Below are 24,991 nucleotides of genomic sequence, written 5' to 3' on the forward strand. Positions count from 1 at the left end.
GCTCTTGGACAAGAGAGGCTGTAACCAAAAGTTGCTGTAGATAAAGACCATTTACACATAATTGTGTTAATTTAACTTCCCCCATTTCAATAGAAAAGCATTTTGGTCTCAAAACTTTACACAACATGGCATATCTATCATGATGGCTAAAATGGTCTAATTTGTTATCCATCTTGGACTGTCCTGTTGTTCTGATTGTCCTTTGAAAACTTCTAGAATCTTCCCATAGCAAAATTTATTGGTTTGAAAATGACAGAATGGGAGCAGGTTCACTGCTTGGGGAGTTCTTTAAATATTTTTAAATAATTTTTAAAATTTAAGTAAATATGCTCAATGTTGCAGCCGGGCAATGGTCTTCTTTTGGTTCAATCTTTCTCCCTCCACCCCCAATCCTTCCCCCAGCTGCAATTAAAAAAAAAGTCCTTGTCACATGAAACAATTACCCTTTACACTGCAGTACTGTTGTTTGGTGGGTAGGTGGGTGGACGGATGTGAGACTTGGCCAAGGGACTAAGATTGTCCATAACAACAGCAATATTGCCAAAAAGAAAAAAAAATTTGCTGGGTGACTAGCCAGATAATCTAGGAGTTCCCTTAGCTAGTCTGCCTTCCTGGGCTTGAGGCAGGGCACTGTGGCATTGCCGGGGTTGATCACGGAGAGATGGTGGTCTTTCCATTCAATCTGAGAAAAGCCCTCCAAACCAGCAGAGGAAAGACTGGCTACATTCTGGTGGCCAGCCATTAACTGCTAATAATCAAAGAAGAAAAGCACCAATTAATACATCGTAAACAGCATGTTTGGAGCTGGGTGAGAATATTGATCCTTTCTTTACTCTTTTACAACTGAATTTCCTGGGAAAGGCTCCCAAGAAGTTAAATACCTCGAAATGTGAATGGAAGTGGCATTTTAATTTCTGTGGGAGACAGAAATACACAATATTGAAGTGGAAGTAACATAAAGCTACAGTTTTGATAAATTTGAGAACTGAGATAATTATTAAGATTTTCTCTTTGAAAAAAAAACAAAAAAGAAACATTGAGATGAAATATAAGAAATCAACCCTTTGTCTTAAGAGTGGAAAATGAATTTTTAGTGACATCTAATGGTGTATTTGAGTATAGCACTATAACTAGCTTCCTGGCTACTTGGTGACTCCTAGCTTAAGGGAGAACAACTGGCAATAAAGGAAAATATTTTGGCATACTTTTCAACCTGACCTTTTTGGATTATAAACACCTACTGAGCTCGGACTTTTAATCTCAAGAGCTAGTCGGAGAGAAAGAAAAATTTGACCTTTGATTATGTCTGGCTGGGAGAGACTTTTGAGCTGTTTTCAGGGAGGTTGAACATTTTGAACACTTTGAACATTGTGGATTATAACCTTGCCTGACTGACAATTTTTGGATGCCTGAGACAAAGGATCACTATAAAATATTGGTTTTGAGACTGGCCCTGTATTCTGGAACCTATTGGATTATAAAGGCTACATATAAAGACCAGAAAATGAGAGGAAACTTTGTTCTACTCTTGCTGAGACTGGTGATATTAGAGATCTCCAGGAATCAAGAAAAAACAAACACTTTTCAGAAGAAAATATACTCTACGCTACAACTAATTCACTAAACAATTGTTGCATACAAAGAGGACATAAAAGGAAACCATAATGAGACAAAAAATAATTTAGGTAATATAAATGAGCAAATCTCCAAACTAAATCTACAACTAGAAAGTTCCCAGACAATGACTACAAAGTATGAACAAATAAACCAGAAATCAGAAGATGAAGCAGAGGAAATGGCCCTAGAGACAGAAGAGATAAAAGAAGGGAAATATAAACTACCATATACAAATAAAATAGTGCAAGACTTACCCATGACAATGAAAATGCAAAAGATCTTTTACCCCTTAAATCTGCAAAATACATCTGATGACAAGGAAGATTTTTAAAAATGGAACATAAAGGTGTCAGGGGAAATGTTACAACTTGGGAAGCAAAAAATGAAAAGAGAAATTGAGGGAGAAGGAAAGTGGGAGTTGCTTAAGGAACATAAATGGGCAGAATTCCCCCCCCCCAAATTCCCTACCTAAATTGTCTTCCCCATGCCAAACAACTTGCATAAAAATACAAAGAAAATTCCTGGGTGATTCAATTGCCTTACCTTGGAAAGCAACTTGGCAAAGAAAGAAAGCAAGAGTTAGATTTAAAAAATAGAACATTTGACCTATTAGAGGGGCCATTATATGTTGAAATACTTGTTTGAATATCATTAAAAAAATGGATGAGCCTTAGATATAATTAGACTTTTATAATGAAAGATATGATTTAGAATTAAAATAGCATTTTTTCTTTTTCATTTGATATGGGAAATATGAAAATAAGAGAAAGATTTGTATGAATAAAAATGTTAGCTATATAAATGTAATTAATATTGAGAAAATCATAACTGACAAAGATAAATCAAATATTGATGGGAAATCAAACATCTTGACTGACCATAGACATTCTTGTGTCCCCCCCCCCCAATCTGAGATAAGGAAACTCAGGCTTCCAGGATGAATAGAAATTAATCCTTAATAGAGGGCCAATTTGGCTATTAAGAAGATATGAGAGTGACCTAAGTCTTTTCATCCAAGCACCAATTTTATTGCTGAATATTTTACTACATTTCTAAGAGATGCTACAGGGGATTCTTTGTATTTTGTAATTGCCATTTTGAAGTACTTGCTGCTGTCATGCTTGATATTTTTATTTGCAATGAGGGTCTCAAAAGAGATTGCTCTGGTTTTCATTTTTTCTGTAACAGCCTGAAGGGATACGGAAAGATATTGTGACTGTTATTGAACTGGACCCACATGCAAAAGGAATCGGTGAGCAACCTTCATTCTTACTCATTAATTCCAATTTTACCATATATTAAGTACCTTAAATAAGATATACTGGGAATAGCACAGTCCTTTCACCCACATGCTTCACTGTTTCCAGAAAAAAGAGAGGATCTTTTTACCATGAGTTACAAAATAAAAGTTATTTTACTTTGCAAACTTATGTGCTCACAAGCTGTTATGTTCCTTCCTGTTAAGTGCCTATTAAGTTAACTGTGTTGAATACCATTTACAATTGATTATTAAAAACAATGCCAAAGAGGCACTTAATGTGGAAGTAACATTAAGTAGTATTTTTCTTTTCCTGGAATTTTCCTCATTTTTTTATTTTTCAGGGGGAACACAGGAGCAATTGGTCAAAGCCAATAAATTAGATGACAGGGCGCCTGAGACAGAAACTGAAACCAAGATTACTGTCCAAGGTAAGAACTAGTTATTTGAAATCCAGGCTCCTACATCTGGCACTGGAGATGGACTCCTGGATAGGACAATATCTCCCTGCCCTTCCATTCATGAACAGATGGAGGGGTAGGTCAGAGCCTTCCTTATTGGGACAATGGATCTATCCCACTTCCAACACTGAACCTTATTACTTCTGCCTATCTGGTGATATCAGACCAAGTAGGTGTGTTCCAGATCCGGTTGTTTAAACCAGGGCTTTTCAACTGGTGGTATGTGTACCACTGGTGGTACATTGGCACCTGGCAGGTGGCACACCACCATCCTAGAGAAGTGGTAACAGGGGAAGGGAATGAGCTGAAGTGGTGGCAGCACTGCACAAGCCTGAGCGAGAGATGGCTGGAGCTGCAGGCCAATCAGAGCTCAGTAGAAGTGCCAAGATCAGTGCCAGGCTCCAGCTGATCAGTGCTTCTGCAGAGCTCAGCAGAAGTGCCAGGATAAGCACGGGCTTCCAGCTGATCAGTGATTTTGCAGGGCTCAGCAGAAGTGCCAAGATGATCCGGGCTTCTTTGAGGCTCTGCAGAAGTGCCAGGATCAGTGCCGGGCTCCAGCTGATTGGTGATTTTGCAGGGCTCAGCAAAAGCACCAGGATCAGCACCAGGCTCCAGCTGATCGGCACTTCTGCAGGGCTGTCAGGGCTCAGCAGAAGTACCAGGATAAGCGTCGGGCTCCAGCTGGTCGGTGCTTCTGCAGGGCTCAGCAGAAGTTCCAGGATCAGCTAGAACCCAGCGCTGATCCTTGCACTTCTGCTGAGCTGCCCAGAAGCGCCGATCAACTGGAGCCTGGCGCTGATCTTGACGCTTCTGCTGAGCCCTGACACACCTTCAGAAGCGCGATCAGCTGGAGCCCGGCGCTGATCCTGGTGCTGCTGCTAAGGCCTGACAGCCCTGTAGAAGCACCAATCAGCTGTTAGGGCTCAGCAGAAGCGCCAGGATCAGGGAAGGAAGGAAGGAAGGAAAGAAGGAAGGAAGGAAGGAAGGGATGGTAATGAGAAGGAGGGAGGCAGGGAGGGAGGGAAAAAGGAAGGACCCCCCCCCCCAGGGTAACCACAATGCTAATGTGTCCCTCAATGAAATTGAGTTTGACACCTCTGATATAAAAGGTTGTTAAGTGAATCTGGTTTCCCCATTGACTTTGCTTGTCAAAAGGTTGCAAAAGAGGATCACATGACCTTGAGACACTGCAGCCATCATAAATATGAATCAGTTGCCAAGCATCCGAATGTAAGTCACATGACCTTGGGAATGCTGAAGCAGTCATAAATGTGAAAAATGGTCATGAGTCACTTTTTTCTGTGCTGTTGTAACTTCGAACAGTCACTAAGTGAACTGTTGTAAGTCGAGGACTACCTGTACTTTATCACTTTTTTCCTTTTTTTTTTTTTTTTTTTGGTCACCAAGTTTTTGACACCTTGCTAAGTGACTGGTGCTACTCGGGTAGTGCCATATCCTAAAAGTGGTACAATGAGTGAAAAGGTTGAAAAGCCCTGGTTTAAACAGTGTAATCTCAAGAGAATTAGGAAACTTTCCTTCTTTGTTGCAGTGCCTGCCCTCTGGAATGCCAACCTCCCCCAGATCCATGCAGGTCCAATCATAAAGACATTTTAAAAAATCATTTAAAATTGGTGGTTTTTCTCATGGAGCCCCTGCAATAGTTTGGTCCTGCAACCTAATTACCTTGGGCTCAATGCTCTAAAGGAAGGGTAGTGGAGTTGGAAGCAAGATTAGACTAATCATTTGCCATAAAGATATTGAAGCTTAAAGCAAAGTACCCAGCTTCTAACAAGCTTGGCAATTTTTTCACATTCAGGTGACCGTGTGGCTCAGTTGATTGAAAACTCAATTGATGGAAGTAAACTCAACCATCTCATTATCACTCCTTCTGGCTGTGGGGAGCAAAATATGATGTACATGACCGCACCGGTTATTGCCACCTACTATCTGGACACAACAGGGCAGTGGGAGACTCTTGGTGTGGATCGCAGGGCTGAAGCTGTCCAACAGATCGAGAAGGGTAAGACAAGCTGTCTTCAGACATGTTTTTCCTCAGGGATGGAAATGTCAGATTCATTTATCCCTAAAATGAACAAATATAAGACCCACAGAAGTCAAGAAGCCAAGTATTCTTAAATATATTGCAAGATTCTTTTTTGTTTTTTTCCTTCACAAGGCAGGTTTTAGCTAGCTTAGTTAATGATATTACATCATTGGCCTGGGAGTGTGGGATGGAGAGGTCATAGTTATTGCTGAGAAATATTTACATATCAGTTCATGGAATTATCACAATATTCTATTAAAAAGAAAGACATTTTCATCTCTTTTTGTGGTGAGTTTGGAAATATTGTTCTGATATCAAATGCCAGGACAGTGGTATAAATTTTATTCTTCAGTTCCTTTTGCTATTGTTGTTAAGGTTACTTGCTTTCAGAATCTCAATAGCAGAGTGGGGTAGTTTTACACTGAGACCAGAACACAAATCAAAAGAATTGTGCTAAAGAAAAGCAGCTCCAATGAGACTCACAGCAAAGAAAGAGGAATGCAAAACTGCTCTGGATGCAAATGTGTTTTTGTATGGCTGGAGCTAAATTTCACAGCTCTTTCTACTTTGTCCCTTTTCAGGTTATGCCCAGCAGTTGGAGTACAAGAAGGCCGACCATTCCTATTCAGCATTTCCAAAGCGTGACTCTAGTTCTTGGTATGGACAAACCTGTAGCCATTACTTTGAGATCATGGAAGGGCTTTCCTCTAACTTCCTTTATAAATGTTCATATATTTTCATTTTCTAACTTCTGCTGGAGCATCTGATTCTCTGACTTTACACTTTGTCTTTTGCTTTCTTCATTTCTTTCCACCTACCATTCCCTTCTTCCCAGTAGCTCCTTCCCTGGCTGTGCTTCAGTTCTTGACAATATCCTGATAATGCCTTACCCATATAATATGTCTTCCTCTTTTTCCTCTTGTCCCACATCTAGCATTTAATGTCAATCAGTTCTACTGTTTTTTTTCCCTTAAGTTAAGAATGGAAATTTGTTCCTCCTACAAGAATAGAACAGAACAGAACAGAACTGGAAGGGACTTTGGAAGTCTTTTAGTCCAACCCCTTGTTCAAGGAGGAGACCCTATACCATTTCAGACAAGTGACAGTCCAGTTTCTTCTTAAAAACCACCAGTGAGGAAGCACCCACAACTTCTGAAGACAAGCTGTTCCACAAATTACTTGTTCTCACTGTTAGGAAATTTCTCCTTAATTCCAGATTGCTTCTTTCCTTGGTTAGTTTCCATCCATTGCTTCTTCTCCTGCTCTCTGGTGCTTTGGAAAATAAGTTGACCCCTCTTCTTTGTGGCAGCCCCTGAAATATTGGAACACTGCTATCATGTCACCTCTAGTCCTTCTTTTCTCTAGACTGGCTATTCCCAAGTCATGCAACCATTCTTCATATGTTTTAGTCTCCAGGTTTTTAATCATCTTAGTTGCTCTTCTCTGCACTTTTTCCAAAGTCTCAACATCATTTTTGTAGTGTGGTGACCAAAACTGGATGCAGTATTCCAGGTGTGGTCTTATTAAAGTTTTATAAAGAAGTGGTAGTGACTTCCAGTTCCAGATCGCAGCCCCTCTAGCCTCACGAAGATACTCGTCTCCTTGTTGACTAGCTTCCCTCCACTGGTAGACTCTTATGCGGGTTGAAAGTCACCCTGGAGGGTGCAACTTCCGTCGAAGAGGCTTCGCTCAGCTGTGGAGGAGCAGCGGCTCCCCCAGCTGTCCGAGCCATCTCTGAGGGCCGACAGAGAAGAAGATCGGCCAGTAAAATGGCCGATCACCTAGCCACTCCAAACCACAAGTCAAAGAACATTTAAACTTTAAGAACCACCGTGGTGAATCCGGGTGAGACTTTTCCTTGCTACTCTCTCTACTCTATCTTGGTTTTTTTTTTGCCTGTAAGAGCCTTGTTGGAATTATTTCCATGGCTTGAAAAAGCAGCTTCTACATGTTTGGGAAGAAAGGCATTGTACAAAAGAATAGAACAAAATTTTAAAGATTATACTTTATTTCCACATTTTTTGGGGTACAGTTTTACAGTTCTAAGAACTGTACTATTATTTTATGCTGAAAGACTATTTCTTTTTTCACATTATATTTTAAAAGACAGAAAAAAGGGGAAAAAATGGTGTCTGGAAAAGATTTTTTTAACCTACTGAGGACATCTAGCGGTGAAAACCTAATACTGCAACTTCTGGTTATTCTTTGAAGATGGAATAGACCTGATCTTCAAAATACTTTTGAAGAGAAAAGATAAGCTGATGCAGCTGTGGGAACTGTGGGGGTGGACACTGCTTAACTTTTCTTAAATATAGCCTCCACAAAAAAAGAGACTCTTTTTAATTATTATCAAAATGGAGAAATCTCATTTACAATTAAACCTCAAGCTTATATTGGAAAAGATTTATGAGGCTACTGCAGAAATATGTGCTACAATGAAAGAGTTTACTACAGAATTAAGATCCAGAAGTCTCACTTCAAATCTTCAAACTGATGTCCAGATTACATCTGACCATTCTATAAATCAAAACATACTAGAAAAGGAATCAACAGAGATAAAAGAGGAACTTTAAGGAACAGAAGAAGCGAAGATTGAGACTTGAAACTACAAAGCAACGCTGCTTTAAGGATGAGAGAAATAGATGCCTAATGCAGAGGATGGGATTCCTATCTTTTCAAAGGGCACTGCAAGCAACAAAAAGAGATCTACTGGCTGAAAGGGAAGCTTGGTTATGGAAACCTGTCTGGCACAGAAAAAAAGCCAGAATAAGACTGAAAAGAGAATTTTAAAATTGTGTAATGGATTAAAAGGCAATATTTGATTTATGGACTGTTTTAAGGATTAAGATTTAGAGTTAGAAATAAAAAAAAGGGTGATTATTAGAACAGATATTTTAAATAGGTTAAGAATATACCTTTTGGAATAATAGGTTTATTTGATGAAAATTATTATGCATTGGAATTGAAAAAATGTTGGCTTTTTAGATTTGGATGGTTTCAATAATTAACTGAGTGTTTTAAATTAGTAAGATGATCTTTTTGCATGATAACATAGATGTGATAAGGCATGATAATCAATTGGATGAAATTTGAATTTTGTTTAATGAACTGAAATGATTTAAGGTTTAACATTATTTTGTTATTTTAAAGAGATTGATCGATTGCGAGATTATATATGTATAGGCTAGATTCATATTTTTCTGCCTTAGGTATGTGTCCCTCTTTCCATTTTTGTCCTTGTCCTTTTTTGTTTCAGTCTGTCAGAGAGATTTTTGTGCAACCATGCTGGTTTCTTCTTGGATTTCTTATTTTTCTTTTTCGGTGGTATTGCGCTGGACTGGGCTTTTTAAGATTGTATTTTTCAGAGTTTCCCATGCTTCTTGAGTTGTTTTCCCCTTTAGGATTTTCATCCATGGAATCTTTCCTAGGCTCTCTCTGAGTTTGTTAAAATCAGCTCTTTTAAAGTTTAAGACATAGGCTGAATAATGTTTTATTGCTTGAGTTTGTATTATACTGAATTCCAGTATGATGTGGTCACTCTCGCTCAAAGTTTCGGTAACTTCAACTCCTTCTATTACTTTTTCTCTGTTAGTAAGAATTAGGTTCAGTATAACTTTTCCTCTAGTTCCATCCTCTATCTTTTGGATGACAAAGTTGTCTACTAAGTTGGTTAGGAATCTGTCGATCTCTCACTTGCTGTCTCTCAGTTGATATCAGGGTAGTTAAAGTCTCCCATTACTATTGTGGTATGCTTCCTACATACATTTATTAATTGGTTGGCAAAGAGGTCATCTATATCTTCTTATTGCTGGGTAGCCAGTAATATACACCTATGGCTATGTCACTCTTTTTTCCTTTTATATTGATCCATATACATTCTAGGGGGGGTATCTTTGATCATGTGCTTTTCTGTAGCTATGTAGTCATCTCTTACATATAGTGCAACTCCACCTCCTCTTTTTGTAGACCTGTTTCTTTTTAACAATTGTATCCACCCATCGGTACATTCCAGTCATCCGTGTCATCCCACCAAGTTTCTGTAATGGCAACTGTATCATACCTCCTTTCACATATTATTGTTTCTAATTCAACCTGTTTGTTCCCCAAACTTTGAGCATTTGTATATAAGCATTTGAGCCTTTTATGCCTGTCCATACAGTAGGTATGTTTCCTGCATCTCCTATTTGGTATTTGAAATTTTATTTTTTCTCATCACTCCCCACCTTATTGTTTGTTTTCTTGGAGTTTATGTTTTTTTTATGTTCTAGAGATTCTAAAGTTTTGTCACCTTCCTCCCTCAATTTTAGTTTAAAGCCTTCTGATGAATTGAGCCAGTCATTTTCTGAGTATGTTTTCCCCTGTTGTCGTGAGATGCAGCCCATCCCTTGCCAAGAATCCTTCATGTAGTAATGCAATCCATGGTCCAGGAAACCAAAGTTCTCTTGGTGACACCAACCCTTTAGCCAGCAGTTTATTTCTAGAATTCTTTTTTCCCTAATGGGTATTGACCTTTCATTGAGAATACGGTTGAAAACACCACTTGTGCTCCTAGCTCCTTAACTTTTTTGCCTAGTTGCTCATAAATTCTCAGTGTTGTACTCAGGTTCTTTGTTGTGTCAAGTGGAAGCACTTGGAACACTGATTCCCTGGGACTGAGTTGTTATTGCTGTTGATGTTATTATTATTATTATTAGATTTTTATCCCACTTTTTCTTCTCATTGGTCAGCTCAAGGCAATGAACGTACTTAATATTCCTGCCTTCTATTCCCCACAACAGTAGCCCTGTGAGGTGAATTGGGCTGAGAGAGGGTGACTGGCCCAGCTGGCTTTTATGCTTAAGGGAGGTCTAGAATGCACAATCTCCTGCTTTCTAGGCCAGCACTTCAGCACTACACCAAAGAGGCTCTCTGAATAGATAGTTATGCCATTTCAGTGGGGAGCTACCCTCTGAAAGTACTCACTTCCACTGACTGTTATTAACCAATATAGAGCAAATGCTAAGAGTTCATCTTTGATAGTCACAAGAACCGAATTAAGGAATTCTCATTCTCTTAACTCTTACCCTGCATTTCTTCAAAAGATGTAGTTCATATGTAGTGTTGTGATATAACAACTTTATAACAACAATATAAACTGACTCAGATGCACTATTTCTCTTGATACGGCTTTGGCTTGGTTAGTTGAGCTTTATTTCCTTCCTAGGTTGAAGAAGAGATGAGGGTGACTGATTTTAATTTTGATTGTTTCCCATCATAACAACAATATTGGTCTAGAGGCACGAGCTACTTCTACTGTTTTTGTGCCATAATGTAGTACTGTGGTGACAAGCCACTCTTCCCCTTTCCCTCCTAGCTAGCAGTAACCTAGTCATATTTGGCTTACAAAATCAAGCAAGCAACTACTTGTATTAAGATCATCATTGAACTGGTTGGTTAATGTGTTCCATTCTTTACAGGCTAACAGCATATGTTGTAAAAGTCTTTGCCTTGGCTGCCAAAATTGTAAAAAACATTAACCCTGACATCATTTGTGGAGGTGTAAGGTGGCTGATTCTAAACAGGCAACAACCAGACGGAGTGTTCAAAGAAAATGCCCCTGTACTTTCTGGAACAATGCAGGTATGGTTTCTTTCTTTCCTTCTTTTCTTGCTTCCTTTCCAATAAATCCAGGGGTTTTTAAGTTCTTAACTGAAAAAAACCAAGCCCAGGTATTAGAGAAAAGTTTGTACTGTACAAAATAGTTCATTGCTAATTTCTATTCTAATGACATTGGCTAGCCAAGAGCTGTAGAAGAGCTCAGATAAGGCATGAGGATATCAATAGCAAGAGCACTTATAGACTTATATACTGCTTCATAGTGCTTTACAGCCCTCTCTAAGGTTTATAATGTCAGCCTATTGTCCCCAACAATCTGGGTCCTTATTTTGTCGACCTCAGAAGGTTGGAAGGGTGAGGCAACCTTGAGCGGGTGAGGGTCAAACAGTCAGCAGAAGTAGCCTGCAGTACGGCATTCTAACCCCTGCACCACCATGGCTCTACCCTTAAAAAGGGTGGTCTTGGTAAGATTTGGCTTAATGAGAGAATAGTTCTCATGGAGGAATTTGAAGATGAAATCTGCTTCAAAGACAAGAAAGCCTATAGTAGAAAAGAAACCAACACAGAAACAATAGCAGATGAAGCTCTACAGAAGAAATTTAGGGACAAATCTACACAGCCTCCATGCTCTAGTAGGAGATGGTCCATTCAACATTTTTCCTAAGCACTTATCTTCATGCCTCCCTCTGTAATGCAATCTCTCTGTCAACAACATTGTTCTTCACAATACCCTACTTCAGGAAGCTGTACACAGACAATATTGGATATGTTGATATGGACTGGATAGTAGGCCTGAAATGAGTGCTCTGTGTAGCTTCAATTCTGTTCTTTTCCTGTGGGGATCATCCCTTCAGTCTGGTCCTTGATCTCTTGCCTGCCCTCCAGTCCTCTTTTACAAGAGGCTGGAATTCTGATGTCTACAAATCATTATTTGTCTTTTTAAAATAGTGTAAATAGTAAATAATTAAAAGTTTCATTAAAAGGATTCATTTCTTATTCTTCTATAAACTGTCTGACCGAATATTCATTTCCTAGAGTTTGCTATCCCTTGTTCTTGCTTTCTCTCCTCATGTAATGTTGTTAGGGTAGTTTATAGCTACAACATGGTTACACAAAGTTGAATGATTACCTCAGCTCTTCAACAACACTGCATCTTGAATGGGCAAACGTGGATGGTCACTAGATGGCAGCCAAGAGATACAAAAAAAACCCTTAATTTTTGCTGCTCCTCTCTTGTATCCCCTGTGTATAACTACAGAGAAGTATTTATTTCTTAGCATTACCTTTATCTTTTTGTCTCTCCCCCTCCCCCCCACATGCACCATTTTCTTCTAGGGAGGACTTCAAGGTGCTGAACCAGAGGTGTCTTTAACAGCTTTCATTCTGGTTGCATTGTTGGAATCCAGAACTATCTGCAATGAATATATCAATGTACGTATGGATGTTGTGATAGGGTTTTTTGATCACAGTATTCCATTTTTGCAACTTCTTGGCCCCAGTATTATAAGCCTTCAGGATCTCCAAGTAGACTAACCAGCATTGCTGTAGTTTATACCTTATTAATTTAAAATCAAATGAAACCAAGATAAATAATCAATTCAATAAAGATACTATTAGGAATTTACACGTATACTTTCAAGCCAGCAAGGTATTTAGATCAGTTAATGACCTTTAAATATCAAAGAGCCTTTCCACTGCTGCAGTGTAATTTTTATTACCAGTGCTCCTCAAATTTAGAGGAACATTTAAAAAGATCTATGCAGAAATGGTTTCTGCAAGTGGATCATACAATATTGCAGGTTTTACAGAAACTGCAGCTTTTATAGAAATTTTAAGACTTTCTTAATTAATTTATCCTCAACATCTCTTCTTGCATAAAAATCTTAAAATAACACATATGATGGTTAAATTTGCATTTTTAGCATGTGCAAGCAGGAAGTAGCAGCACACATTTATTTTATTTATTTATTATTTATTGGACAAATTTATATGACTGTCCAATTTACAAGTAGTTGATTCTGGCCAACTTACAAGATTTAAAAATCTACCACATAAAAAAATCCATAACTTTTCCGCTCCCCTCATCCCTACCCATGGCAGTAACAGCACCATCAAATCAACCACTTGATCAGCTCCATCTCCATATGTGGTCCTCAAGCCCAATGCAAAAACCATGTTTTTAAGGCCTTTCAGAAAAGCAACAGGATGGGCACCATTCATACCTCAGGGAAATGATGTTCCATAGAGATGCCTAAAACATTCCTAATGGATTTCTTCTCTTCCCTCTCCCCTCACTTCCAGAGTCTAGACAGCAGTATCAACAAGGCCGCAGATTATTTACTCAAAAAGTACGAGAAACTGCAAAGGCCTTACACTACGGCCCTCACAGCCTATGCTTTGGCTTCTGCAGGCCTTCTGAAAGACGACAGGGTACTCATGGCAGCATCAACAGGTACATACATGGATTTGTTTTAGATAAAAGAAACCAGGTGTTGGAAGAAAAAACAGGTCCAGTTCCAAGCCAGGAGTAAGACACTAGAAATAAAATGGAGGCTGACTGCTTAGGAACGAAGGTTTAATGATGAGTAGAACCAACAACAGCATGTAGTTCTGAGACAGCTGACAAAATGGAATTGAGAATGGGTAGGTTTTTATACCTTCTTTGGGCTTTGTATTTGAGATGCCTGTTCCTGTGCAAAAACGTGTCCTTTAATATTCTAATGGCTGTTACCAGATTCCTATGGGGTCATGTAAGGGTCATCTCTGGCTCTATAGATAAAAGGAGAAATGCAAATCCTAGGTGTTTGTCTGAGCTAATCGTGTCCATTTTTGGTTTAGCTAATTGTGTTACTTATCTGGAGTTTCTGATAGCTCTTTGCTTATGAATAGACTGGCCCAGTCTTTCTGAATGGATTACAGTCTTTTTTTTTATTGAAAAGTTTTACAAAAATTACAAAATATACCCCAACCCCCCTCCCCCTCCCCCCACTTCCCAGAGCTGAATACAGGGTAACAAATATAATAATCATAATCTAACTAACATTAACCAACTATATAGATAAACAAATATAATGCGCTTTAACTCTCTTTTAACACAGAGTAAACAATTTACAAATAAACTTTATCATAAACAAATTAAAATCCCAATTTATAAACAATATGATATAATAAAAATTCCACTACACTAAACTATTATTAATAATAATAATAATAACAATAATATTCAATAATTTATTCATAAAATGAAACTTTTTAGTCCCATATTTATTCTGAATATAATCTATCCATCTTCTCCAGATCGAAATGTATCTTTCTTGTGAATAATCCTTCAAATAAGCAGAAATCTTAGCCATTTCTGCTAAATTTGACACTTTAAGCGTCCATTCTTCTATAGTAGGCAAACAATCCTTCTTCCAATATTGCCCTACCAACAGCCTTGCTGCTGTTATTAAATTCAACATCAAATTAGTTTCCTTAACATCAAAATCTACAATAATATCTAACAAAAATAGTTGAGGAGTAAACTTTATCTTTCTTTTAAAAATCTTCTGAATGATCCACCAAATTTTAATCCAAAAAGCTTTTACATTTCTACAAGTCCACCAAATATGAAAATAAGTTGCATGAATGGATTACAGTCTTGTAAAGACTGGCCTCTTCATGTCAATTCTGTTCTTATAAAATTCACATTTTGAAAGCTTAGCATACAGCTTAGCAGCTTGGAGCTTTTTCAAGACTGCTCTGACCAATTTCACATGTTCTGCCTTAGTCTCAGTGTAAATCAGGATGTCAGCCAAATACACCAAAACCCCCCCTCATGGGGGACCTCATTGATCAGTTGCATGAACACAGCAGGGGCTCCCTGTAGCCCAAAAGGGAGCACCCTGAACTGGAAGCAACCTAAAGGGCAATTGAAAGCAGTCTTCCATTCGTCTCCCTCCTTAATCCTGATGCAATAATAGGCTTCTCTCGGGTCTAGCTTAAAAAAAATTCTCCTTTTCAACAGGTGGGATAACATGTCCCTCATGAGAGGCAAGGGGTACACATTTTCCACTGATACCATGTTCAAATATCTATAATCCACGCAGAGGAGAAGAGACCTATCCTTCTTTTCCCTGAATAGGACAGGGGCTGCCACCCGGCGTCTGGCAGTCTGGATGAAACCCGGGCTAAGTTCTTGTCGATGAACCTGTGGAGCTCATCTAATTCTCTAGGGGTCATCGAATACAGCTTCAGCTTTAGCAACTTAGCCCCGGGGATGATCTCAATAGCAGAGTCCGTAGGTCAGTGAGGGGGAAGCTTATCCAACCTCTTCTCACTAAAAACCTCAGCTAGGTCTCGGTATTCTTTTGGGATGCTCTGAACTCTTGCTGACTCAGCATGGAGGCAAGTTCCTGCTTTGGACCCATCTTATCTCCAGGCAACCCCAGGGGAGGTGCCCTCCTCCTGGGGAACTTTAGCTGACCCTCTCTCCAATCAATTAGGGGGGTCCATTTCTTTAACTAAGATAACCCTGGTACCAGGGACCATTCCATACCAGGAGCCACGATGAATGCTAAAGTCTCTGAGTGGCTTCCCATGGCTAGTCCCAGGGGCTCAGTTACAAACTGGCTACAGACCCATCAAGCTGGCAAAAAGCGATGGGGTCCTTGAGTTTCCTTAGGGGAGGCCCCAACTTCCCAATTAAGTTGGGGCTTATTAAGCACTGCATGCATCCCGAGTCCAGCAGAGTAATTAGGGCCATTTCCCTGCCCATGCCAGGGACTGTCAGTTCCATGGACATGGTTATGGGGTCAATCGGCCCACTTACCAATGGATTGTCATCATAATTGCTCTCTGATGTTCCTGACTCATCGTCCAGTGGGGCTGGAGCTCTATCCCCACGTTTGGAGCTCGGGGCAGCTCCACGACCTCCAAAGACTTCAGGTGGTATCTTTTGAGTGCTGGGTGGATTTGCTGCTTGACTCCCCCCTGGAGGCTCAACTTTCTGATTAGGGTTTTGCTACAGCACTCTGCAGCATAATGCCCTTCCTTGCTATACTTGAAGCAGGTGGTGGAATGCTGTTGGGTGGCAGAGGCTCTGATAGATTCTCCCTTTCTCTTGAACTGGCTTTGTCTCCCCGGTTTCACGGGACAGTACAGGTTCAAAGTCTGGTCATTTTCCAGTTCTTTAGCCAGGAGACACCATTTGTAGAGATGAGCAGGTGCCCCATGTGCCACACAGATGTTGTACAAGTCATCATTCAGCCCGTCCTGGAAATAGCTTATGAGGATGTCTTTGGGCCAATTCAGGCAACAAGCCCAATCTCAAAACTCCTCTCTGTATTCAGTTTTATGGTTTTGATCTGATCCTTGGCTTTTTGGTCTGCCAGGTGATCTTTAAAACAGCATCTTAGTGCAGTCATGAAATGGTTAAAGTTCTGAAGTTCAGGAGCATTGCAGTTGTACAGGGTGACCATCCACCAGGCAGTGGTTCGTTCTAGAGCTAGGGTGATATCCCGGATTTTGGTGTTGTTGGGCAGAGACTTCCCATACACTTGCATGTAGGTGAGGACATGAGCCAAAAAGAAGCCTAGCTGCTGGGGATCCCCATCGAATTTGACTCCCAAGAGAACCAGCTTCATTTCTTTGGGGGGAGTCTGGGCAGTTGTGGGGTCCGAGCTCTCCAGGGTGTTGCTCGCTATTGCACCACTGGAGTGGTCTCCGCAGTCTCTGTGGCCCCCCATGGCCCTTGCTGCCGTCTCTGCTATAGCGGTTTTTCCCTCTCTGCTCCTGGTCTCCTCAGTTAATTCTCCCCCCCTTCTCTGAGTAGCTCAAGGACTTGGCTTTTAGGTCCTTGAAAGCCTCCACCATGTAATGCATGGCTCACTTCAGGATCGCCTCCATCAGGTTTGTTTGCAGGTCTGGATATTCCCCATTGGACGGCAGCCCTGTCTTTTTCTTGCAAGTTCTTTTACCCCCTCCTCAGGTGAGGGTCACTTTCTGGGACCTTTCCTCCCAATCTTCTTTTCTCCCAACCCTGAGAAACCATCTTGGTCTTGAGGCTTCTTCTAGGACAGCGGCTTCCTCCACCCAGGTGAAGGTGCCTTCTTCAGGATAAATCCAAATGGCTGCCTCACTGCAGTCTTTGTTTCTGATGTCTCCCACTTTTCTGCCATGCAGAAGCATGCTGTGCATACCCCGCCCCCCCCCCACTGGTAGGGCAGATACTTCTCTGGGTTGGGCACTACTGCAGAGCTTGCTTTATGTAAGGACTGCCTCAACTAGATCTCCCAAGAAAGCATAACTCTTGAAACAGGCATTCTCTCAAAAGGAACTTTTTTGAGAGTTAGTAATGGCAAGAGAGCAAAGCAAGGTCTGAGATTTGGTGCGTAAAGGATTACATCAAAAAGTCAATTCATAACTCCTCCCCCCCCCCAGTGTACAACCATCCGGTTGAAATCCAGCCAATCCACAGGTGCCACCGTATTATGAGAAGCTGAAGATTTAGTGGGCTTCTCAAGGTCTCTAACAGTTTTGTTTCCCAATGGTCCTAGGCTCCATTGTCTGGAGATGTTTTCAGGTCACATTCCTCTTGCCCAGAGGGAGGGCATCTCACCCAGAGTAGAAAATAACAAATAATAATTCCCCTGCAGGCACCCTCCCCCAATAGTATGGCAAGGCCTGAAAATACATAGGCAAAAACAGGAAAGGGAAAGGGGGAAAGATTAAAGGCAAATACAATTGAGGGGCTCTAACAAAAATAGTTTGACCCCCTAGGGAAATGGATGGAGGATTTAAAGAGTTGAAGTGAGAGAAGTGAGAGGAAGATAGGCTGATTATATAGATGCAGGAGAGAGAGGGAGGGAGGGAGGGAGGGAGAGAGAGAGATAACTAATCTTAGCCTTTCTGTCAAGTTGACTCTCCTACCTGATGGAGCTGACCATAACTGGGTATCATCAGCAACTCCATGTCATTGAGTAACCTAACCCAACAACTCACACGTAGCATCTGCTTTCTTGAAGAATGGGTAACTTAATCAATTGTTAAATTTCCCAATCTTTTCTCTCCAACCAAAAGTCATCTTCAATATTTTTATCTGTTTGGCTAAATTCTGTTTCTGTGCTGTTTTTTAGAAGGGAATCGCTGGGAAGAATATAATGCTCACACCCACAACATTGAAGGCACTTCTTATGCCTTGCTGGCCCTGCTGAAAATGAAGAAATTTGATCAGACCGGTTCTGTAGTCAGATGGCTGACAAATCAGAAATATTATGGGGGAACATATGGACAAACTCAAGTGAGCCTTTGCTTTATTGTCAGATTATGTATATTGTCAGAATACACAGATTATAATCTTTTGAACTCTATTCTACTTCAGGCTGCTTAAAACAAAGCAATAGTCTGAATTGTTGCATGTTTTGCCTAAAGAAGAGAAGGCAAAGTTGAGACATGATAGCAGTTCTCATAATATTTGAAGTGCTGTCATGGGGAAGAGGATGTGGATTTATTCTCCGTAGTGCCTAAGGATAAGACAAGAAATAGTGAATGGAAGCTTTACAGAGAAAGTCCTCTCCCCCCACACACCAAAAAAAGAAGGAGTGCTTTTCTGACTGTACTCTTTCAACCGTCCCGTTGGCATATACAGTAAAAGAAACTCCTGGGACATTTTTCATTTTACCAAGTGTATAACTTTACTGACATATCCATATAGATACAGAAGAAACAAACCCAGTTCTAAGGTTTTGGTGTGAAGCGCAACATAGTAAACGCTCCTTTTCCTTCCTTGGGACACCCAGTGGCCACTATCCACCAATCCAGATTAAGCATTTTATTTTGTGAAAACAATCTGCATCTTTTGAAAGTCCTCTGCGTCTGACCTTGGAGTTGCAAGATTTTCTCAGGTTGCAAACAACTCACGTAAATTCCTTTTCCCCCTCCCAGCTCCCCACACCTTCTAATCATACCCCTCCCCTCCCATAGCTTCTTTGTCAAGTTGTGAGCAGAAAGAAGCTCCTTGCAAGTCAACCTTGACAACTCAGCTGTTAGGATAGCTGCTATAGGATTTGACTAATTCTGATAGACTGAAAGAAACTACAGGTTTCACTTCAGTCATCTGTAATTTTTTTTTTGGCACAAAATATTCATAGGAGAAAATTCTTTGTGCTGAGAAAAGATCAGTACAAAACATGGAAGACAGAGAATTGTTTATCTCTATTTGGTTAGCAGACAAGCACATGAATCTTTTAATGTGCAGGACTAAGAATAGCTTCTGAAAGAAAAATTTACCTGAAGATTATCTAGGGCCGTGGTGGTGAACCTATGGCATGTGTGCCACAGGTGGAATGCAGAGCCCTCTCTGTGGGCACATGCGCCGTTGCCCCAGTCCTAGCCTTTAGCTGGGTTTTATAAAACCCTTTTTGCTTTAGGCCTCTACCGCCATGTGCAAAAAAAAAAAAAAAGGTTCAATCAATTTCAACTTCTTGCGGGAAAAAAAAGATCTCGCAAAGTTGGAATTGATTGATTGAACTTTTTAGTCCCACCCAGTCTGCCATTACCACCACAGCCACACCCACTCAATAGGCCACACCCACCCAATTGGCCATGCCCACCCGGCACCCAATGATACGTAAGTAGGTTTTGGGTTGCAGTTTGGGCACTCGGTCTCTAAAAGGTTCACCATCACTGATCTAGGGTTTATGTCCTACCTATATCCATGTTGAAATTAAGGGAACTAAGGGAAATTTCATCCATAGACTTCCCATTGTCCTAGATCATTTAGTTCTACAGATAAAAGGCTCTTTAAAGATGTATGTATGTGTACATAAGTCAACCCTGTAAATTTACTTATTCAATTTGTAGCCCATCTTCTCATTTATGATCACATGATCTAACAGACAATAGTAAAAATTAGAAAGATAGTTTGGGTATTTCAACAAGCTCCAACACCATGTTTTTCCCAATGTGTTAAACATTTATTTCTCTGGTACAATATATCACTGGATTTTCAGTTCCTTTTTGAGATTCTCCAAGAAAACAATCTCATTTTTCCTTTCTCCCATTCCAGGCAACAGTTGTGGGGTTTCAGGGTCTTGCTGAATATGAGATTGCGATGCCTTCCCATAAGGACTTAAACTTAGATATTGTTATTAAGCTGCCAGAACGAGAAGTACCTATAAGCTACAGAATTGATGCTACCAATGCTCTCCGAGCCCAGACAACAGAGGTATAGTATTTCAGCAAATTTATTTATTACTCCTTTCATTGGAAATATTCATTTTGGAGTTTAAAGTTCAAATGCAGCTTTTTTCAAGGACTGGGAAAAACGATACAGAATTTAGTGAAACAATGAAAGAAACCTTAATCAGTTCTCCCTATTGGAATTGTGGTGGTTGGAGATTAGCCCACGTTCAAGCACCAGATTTGGGGAGACTGGCTTAAGGCTACTTGTTTGTCAACATACAGTGTAGTTTTAAATGACTTCCCTTTCCTCCCACAAAGCTGCAAAAGGTTGTGCTCCATACAATATTCCAAAATTGTTTCTGTATTTTCAAGAACTATTCCATTTTTGATAGGAAAGAGATTTTAATGGCTCTGGGGGACTTCTGGAGCACTTTGCAACATTTTCACTTAGTACATGAAGATAAAGTCCTTAAAATGATCTATCACTATTTACTATTTCTAATATTGTAGAAGCAGGTTAGAGCTAAAGTAGATGTATGATACTAATAGAGTTTAAATATGTTTATATATAGATCTGGTAAAATCAAGTAGAAATAAATATTTGTGAAACAGCATTTGAGGGAAAAACACATGAAGGAATATAAACTATGGCAAGGATAATTACCAATATACCAATAGCAACAGGGGCCTTTGGTGCAATCCCACAACAACTGGAGCACCACTTAATCACCTGCGGCATTGATTAATCACTATCAGTCAATTGCAAAAGGCAGCTTTACTCAGAAAAGCTTACATCCTGTGATGATTCTTTTAATGCCATCAAAGAACAAAATCTGTCTATCCCTGGTCCTTAGGGATGACTCAGCAGATGGATAAAAATGCCACACCCAGTCTAAATATCTGGCTGATTGTGAGAACAACCAATAATAATGACAAAGTGATTCAACATATTTTTATGTCCAGTTATGCATTATTTTTCTTTGGACCGGCTGTGATTGTAAAGTCAAGAATTATTATGGTTCGTCGTATAGTCACCCAGATATTAATGAACTTCTGTAATTAACTGATGTGGGTGTTAAATGAATCATGCCCAATTCTATGACCATCGAAGCAAATAACTGTGGTTAATAAGTGAATCATGTAGCTGTTAAGCAAATCCAGCTCCCCCTATTGACTCAACTGGTCTTTCTAATTGCCTCCAGTTGCCTCCAGCCATTGCTCTTCTGAGGTCTCTTCTAGTTTTTCTGTGTTGAGCTGGTCTAACAGGCCCTGGTCTACTGCTGTCTGTAGCACCTGGTCTGCTGCCATCTGTAGGCCCTGGTCTATTACCGTCCATAGCACCTGGTCTACTGTGCTGCAGTGTTCCACCATCCCCACCAATAGTTCTGCAGCCACATGGCTCCCGTTTGCTGGTCCATCCTGCCCAGTTTCTGCTTCCTGCAAACAGGGCTGCCTGGATGGTTCACAGTAAGCTCTCCTCTTCTCTCCCTGACTGGCTCTCCTCCCTGCTCCACTATTTCACCAGCTCTCCTGATTCTCCTCTCTGCCAGTTGTTGCGCTGCACTCAGTCCGCTTTCCTCTCCCCTCCACAGCTAATTCTCTTCTCTGCTCTGCAGATCTTTCTTCTTTTCTCTTCTCCAGTCTTTTTTATTTTTCTGACTTATCTTTCCCTCTTTCCCTCTCCCCCTACCATTTTGTCTTAGTTTAAGATAGCTTAGTTTAATAGCAACCTCTCTTCCCACGATGTAACCATGCTTCCTCTGTGGCTGGCATCTTGGATTTGTAAAATCAAAGTAGCCAGGGAACTGCAATTGAAGGTCATGCTAACCCTGATTGCTTTTCAGACCAAGCTCAATGAAGACTTCACTGTGTCAGCATCAGGTGATGGAAAAGCAACAATGACCATTTTGACAGTCTATAACGCACAAGTACAGGAGGAGGAAAATGTTTGCAACAAATTCCATCTTGAGGTTTCTGTTGAAAATGTCCACTTGAGTAAGTTTGGCTTCCTAGAAATAGTAGATTGAAATGAAATTTGTGTATGTGTGTGTGGGGAAATTAAAGTTTTTGTGTTCACTATGTCAGGATCTCAATGTGGAACAAACTTACTCTGCTATTTATTCACAAAAAAGTCTCCCATTTGATAGAAAATAATATTAACTTCATACTTAGTTGAGAGCCAGTTCTTGCAGTAAACAAAATAATTCATTTCCTTTTGCCTAAATAAGAGGGTGTTGAGAACACTGAAGGACAGGTTTTAGTGTTGAAATATGTGGATTGGACAGGAATTGAAGTGGCAAGCAACAAGCATGCTATCTTTCCATTGTATTTCTTCAGAGGCAAAGGGAACAATCCTGTTGGGTGATGTCTAGGAAAAAATATGAATTCTACCTTTTGAGGGAGAGGACCACTGACTGGGCTGCTATGGGGAGGCTGTGCCAGGCATGCAGTGCTTCCTCCTGTAGCCTGACTCAGGCAGGGACAGGGTGGGCCCTCCTCTCCTTGTCCCATGAAGGGCCTGGGAGCCCCAGCAAGTCAGGCTAGATGGGAGGGAGCTTTCCTGCTTCCCACCCCTCCTTGCTGCATCAAAGGGAAGCACATTTAATTGTCCACTGCAGCGAAAAGTTAAGGGACAGGCATCCCTCAGTGAATTGCCCAGGAGAGGGGGGCGGGGTAGGAGTGCTGGCAGGCCATTGCCAGGGAAGAATGCCAGCGAAGTGCCCACCAAGCATAAATACTAGTGGTGGGTCAGTTGTGGTAGTGGGGCCATGAAGAAATGGGTGCGAAATTGTGGCTGACTCTAATTGTCCTAGACCCATTCCAGACTTAAGTTTGACAAATGAGGATAGGGTACCAGAAGCTGAATTGGGGGGAAACGTAAGTTCCAGTGATCACCAATGCCTTTGGTTTGACATTAAAACTAAAACTGGTATAACATACACTAAAACTAAAGTCTTAGACTTCAACCAGACAAATTTTAACAAAATGGGAGTGTGTCTAAAACTTAATTTTGAAAGTTGGCATAAAGTGACAGGAATGAAGGCTCAGTGGATGCTGATAAAATCTGTCATCTTGGAGGCAAATACAGGTAGTCCTTGACCTACGACCACAATTGAGCCCAAAATTTATGTTGTTAAGTGAGACATTTGTTAAGTGATTTTTTTCCCGTTTTACAACCTTTCTTGCCCAAGTTTTTAAGTGGATCACTGCAGTTGATAAGTTACTAATCCAGTTGTTAAGTGAATCTGGCTTTCCCATTGACTTTGCTGGTCAGAAGGTAGCAAGAGTTGAGCGCATGATATTGGGACACAGCTATGGTCATAAATATGAATCAGTTGCCAAGTATTTGAGCTGAGGTGGCGCAGCAGTTAGAGTGCAGTACTGCAGGCCACTTTAGTTGACTGTGTTCAGCAGGTCAGTGGTTCAAATCTCACCGGTTCAAGGTTGACTCAGCCTTCCATCCTTCCGGGGTAGATAAAATGAGGACCCAGATTGTTGGGGGCAATGTAAATATATATATATACATTGCTTACTGGTGTACACCGCTTAGAGAGTGCTTGCACTTAAAGCGGTATATAAGTCTCATAAATAAATAAATAAATAAATAAATAAATTTTGATCACCTGATAATGGGGCTGTAAAAAATGGTCATAAGTCACTTTTTCTGTGCCATTTTAACTCTGAATGGTTACTAAATGAACTTTTGTAAGTCAAGGACTACCTATAGTCTCTGTGTGAGGCACATAAGTAAAAGCAAAAGAAAGAGAAACCTACTCTGGTTCATAGCAAATGTTTAATTAGTCTCTTCTAACAGGACTGGTTCCCAGTACTAGTGAGCAGCTAATATTATACCCATCCACAAGAAGGGGAAAAAGCTAGCAACTGTAGGCCAGTGAGCTTAACACTTGTAGTAGTGAAATCAATGGAATCACTCCTGACAAAAAAAAGGAATGAATATTTAAAAGTGCACAACTTGATGGACCCAAAGTACCATGGCTTTACTGAAGGAAAATCATGTCAGACTAATCTGACTGATTTTTTAAAAACTATGTCACAAATGTTTTGGATGAAGATGATGCTGTGGACATAGCCTATCTGGATTTTGGCCTATCTGGAAGTTCGGTAAGGGATAGATCCCAGTGTGTGTTTGTTAATGGGGCACAATGTGAACAGAGACAAGTCACAAGACTCTTCCTGCATCCTGTTCTGTTCAACATGTTTCTACATCAGGGGTACCCAACCCCCGGTCTGTGAACCGGCACTGGTCCATAGCATGCCAGCAACTGGGCCGCGTAAACAAACGAAACCCCATGGTTGAACCAATGGCATAGTTCTCATCTTTCTCAGAGCACACAAGTCCCATAACCATGTCAAGGTAGCACCTCAGTGGGTATTGTTGTTATGGTTTGTCACACAGTCAGCCAGATGTTCAGACTGGATTTGGCATTGTCCATCTATCAGGATGCAGGCAGCATGCAAAGCCATGCCCCCCTCTGGTCCATGGAACCGATCCCTGGTGCCCCAAAGGTTGGAGACCACTGTTCTAAGTGATACAACAGAAGGATTGCTAAGTAAGGTCTGAGTGGGGTTGTTTGTTTTTTGTTTTGTTTTGTTTTTACTGATAACAGAAAGGTTTGTAATAAAGTTGATGTTTTTGGGGGTATTCGTAATATGGAAAATAATTTGGCACTGCTGGAAAATTGGTCCAAAGTGTGAAGACTGCAGTTCAATGTTGCTAAATATAAGATGATGCACTTGGGGGGAAAGAATTCTTTGGCAGGGTACAATATCAAGGATTCAGTGTTAGATAGAACAACAGAAGAAAAGAATTTAGGTGTGCTCATTGCAGATGTC

General features: G+C 40.5%; 1 protein-coding gene across 2 annotated transcripts in view; it reads left to right on the top strand.

Moving 5' to 3' along the window:
• Positions 1 to 24,991, top strand: part of LOC120310464 (venom factor-like) — a 134,378-nt gene that overhangs the window by 78,353 nt on the left and 31,034 nt on the right. For both annotated transcript variants that reach the window (XM_039348887.1, XM_039348888.1), the window contains 10 exons: positions 2,806 to 2,869; positions 3,220 to 3,306; positions 5,153 to 5,356; positions 5,962 to 6,037; positions 10,837 to 10,999; positions 12,311 to 12,406; positions 13,277 to 13,427; positions 18,091 to 18,254; positions 20,022 to 20,180; positions 21,982 to 22,132. In XM_039348887.1, coding sequence (XP_039204821.1) covers positions 2,806 to 2,869; positions 3,220 to 3,306; positions 5,153 to 5,356; positions 5,962 to 6,037; positions 10,837 to 10,999; positions 12,311 to 12,406; positions 13,277 to 13,427; positions 18,091 to 18,254; positions 20,022 to 20,180; positions 21,982 to 22,132 — 1,315 coding nt within the window. The remainder of the gene's footprint in view (positions 1 to 2,805; positions 2,870 to 3,219; positions 3,307 to 5,152; positions 5,357 to 5,961; positions 6,038 to 10,836; positions 11,000 to 12,310; positions 12,407 to 13,276; positions 13,428 to 18,090; positions 18,255 to 20,021; positions 20,181 to 21,981; positions 22,133 to 24,991) is intronic.

The sequence above is a fragment of the Crotalus tigris genome, unplaced genomic scaffold, assembly GCF_016545835.1.
Source record: "Crotalus tigris isolate CLP2741 ecotype Arizona unplaced genomic scaffold, ASM1654583v1 scf7180000018197.359167, whole genome shotgun sequence".
Classification (NCBI taxonomy): Eukaryota; Metazoa; Chordata; class Lepidosauria; order Squamata; family Viperidae; genus Crotalus; species Crotalus tigris.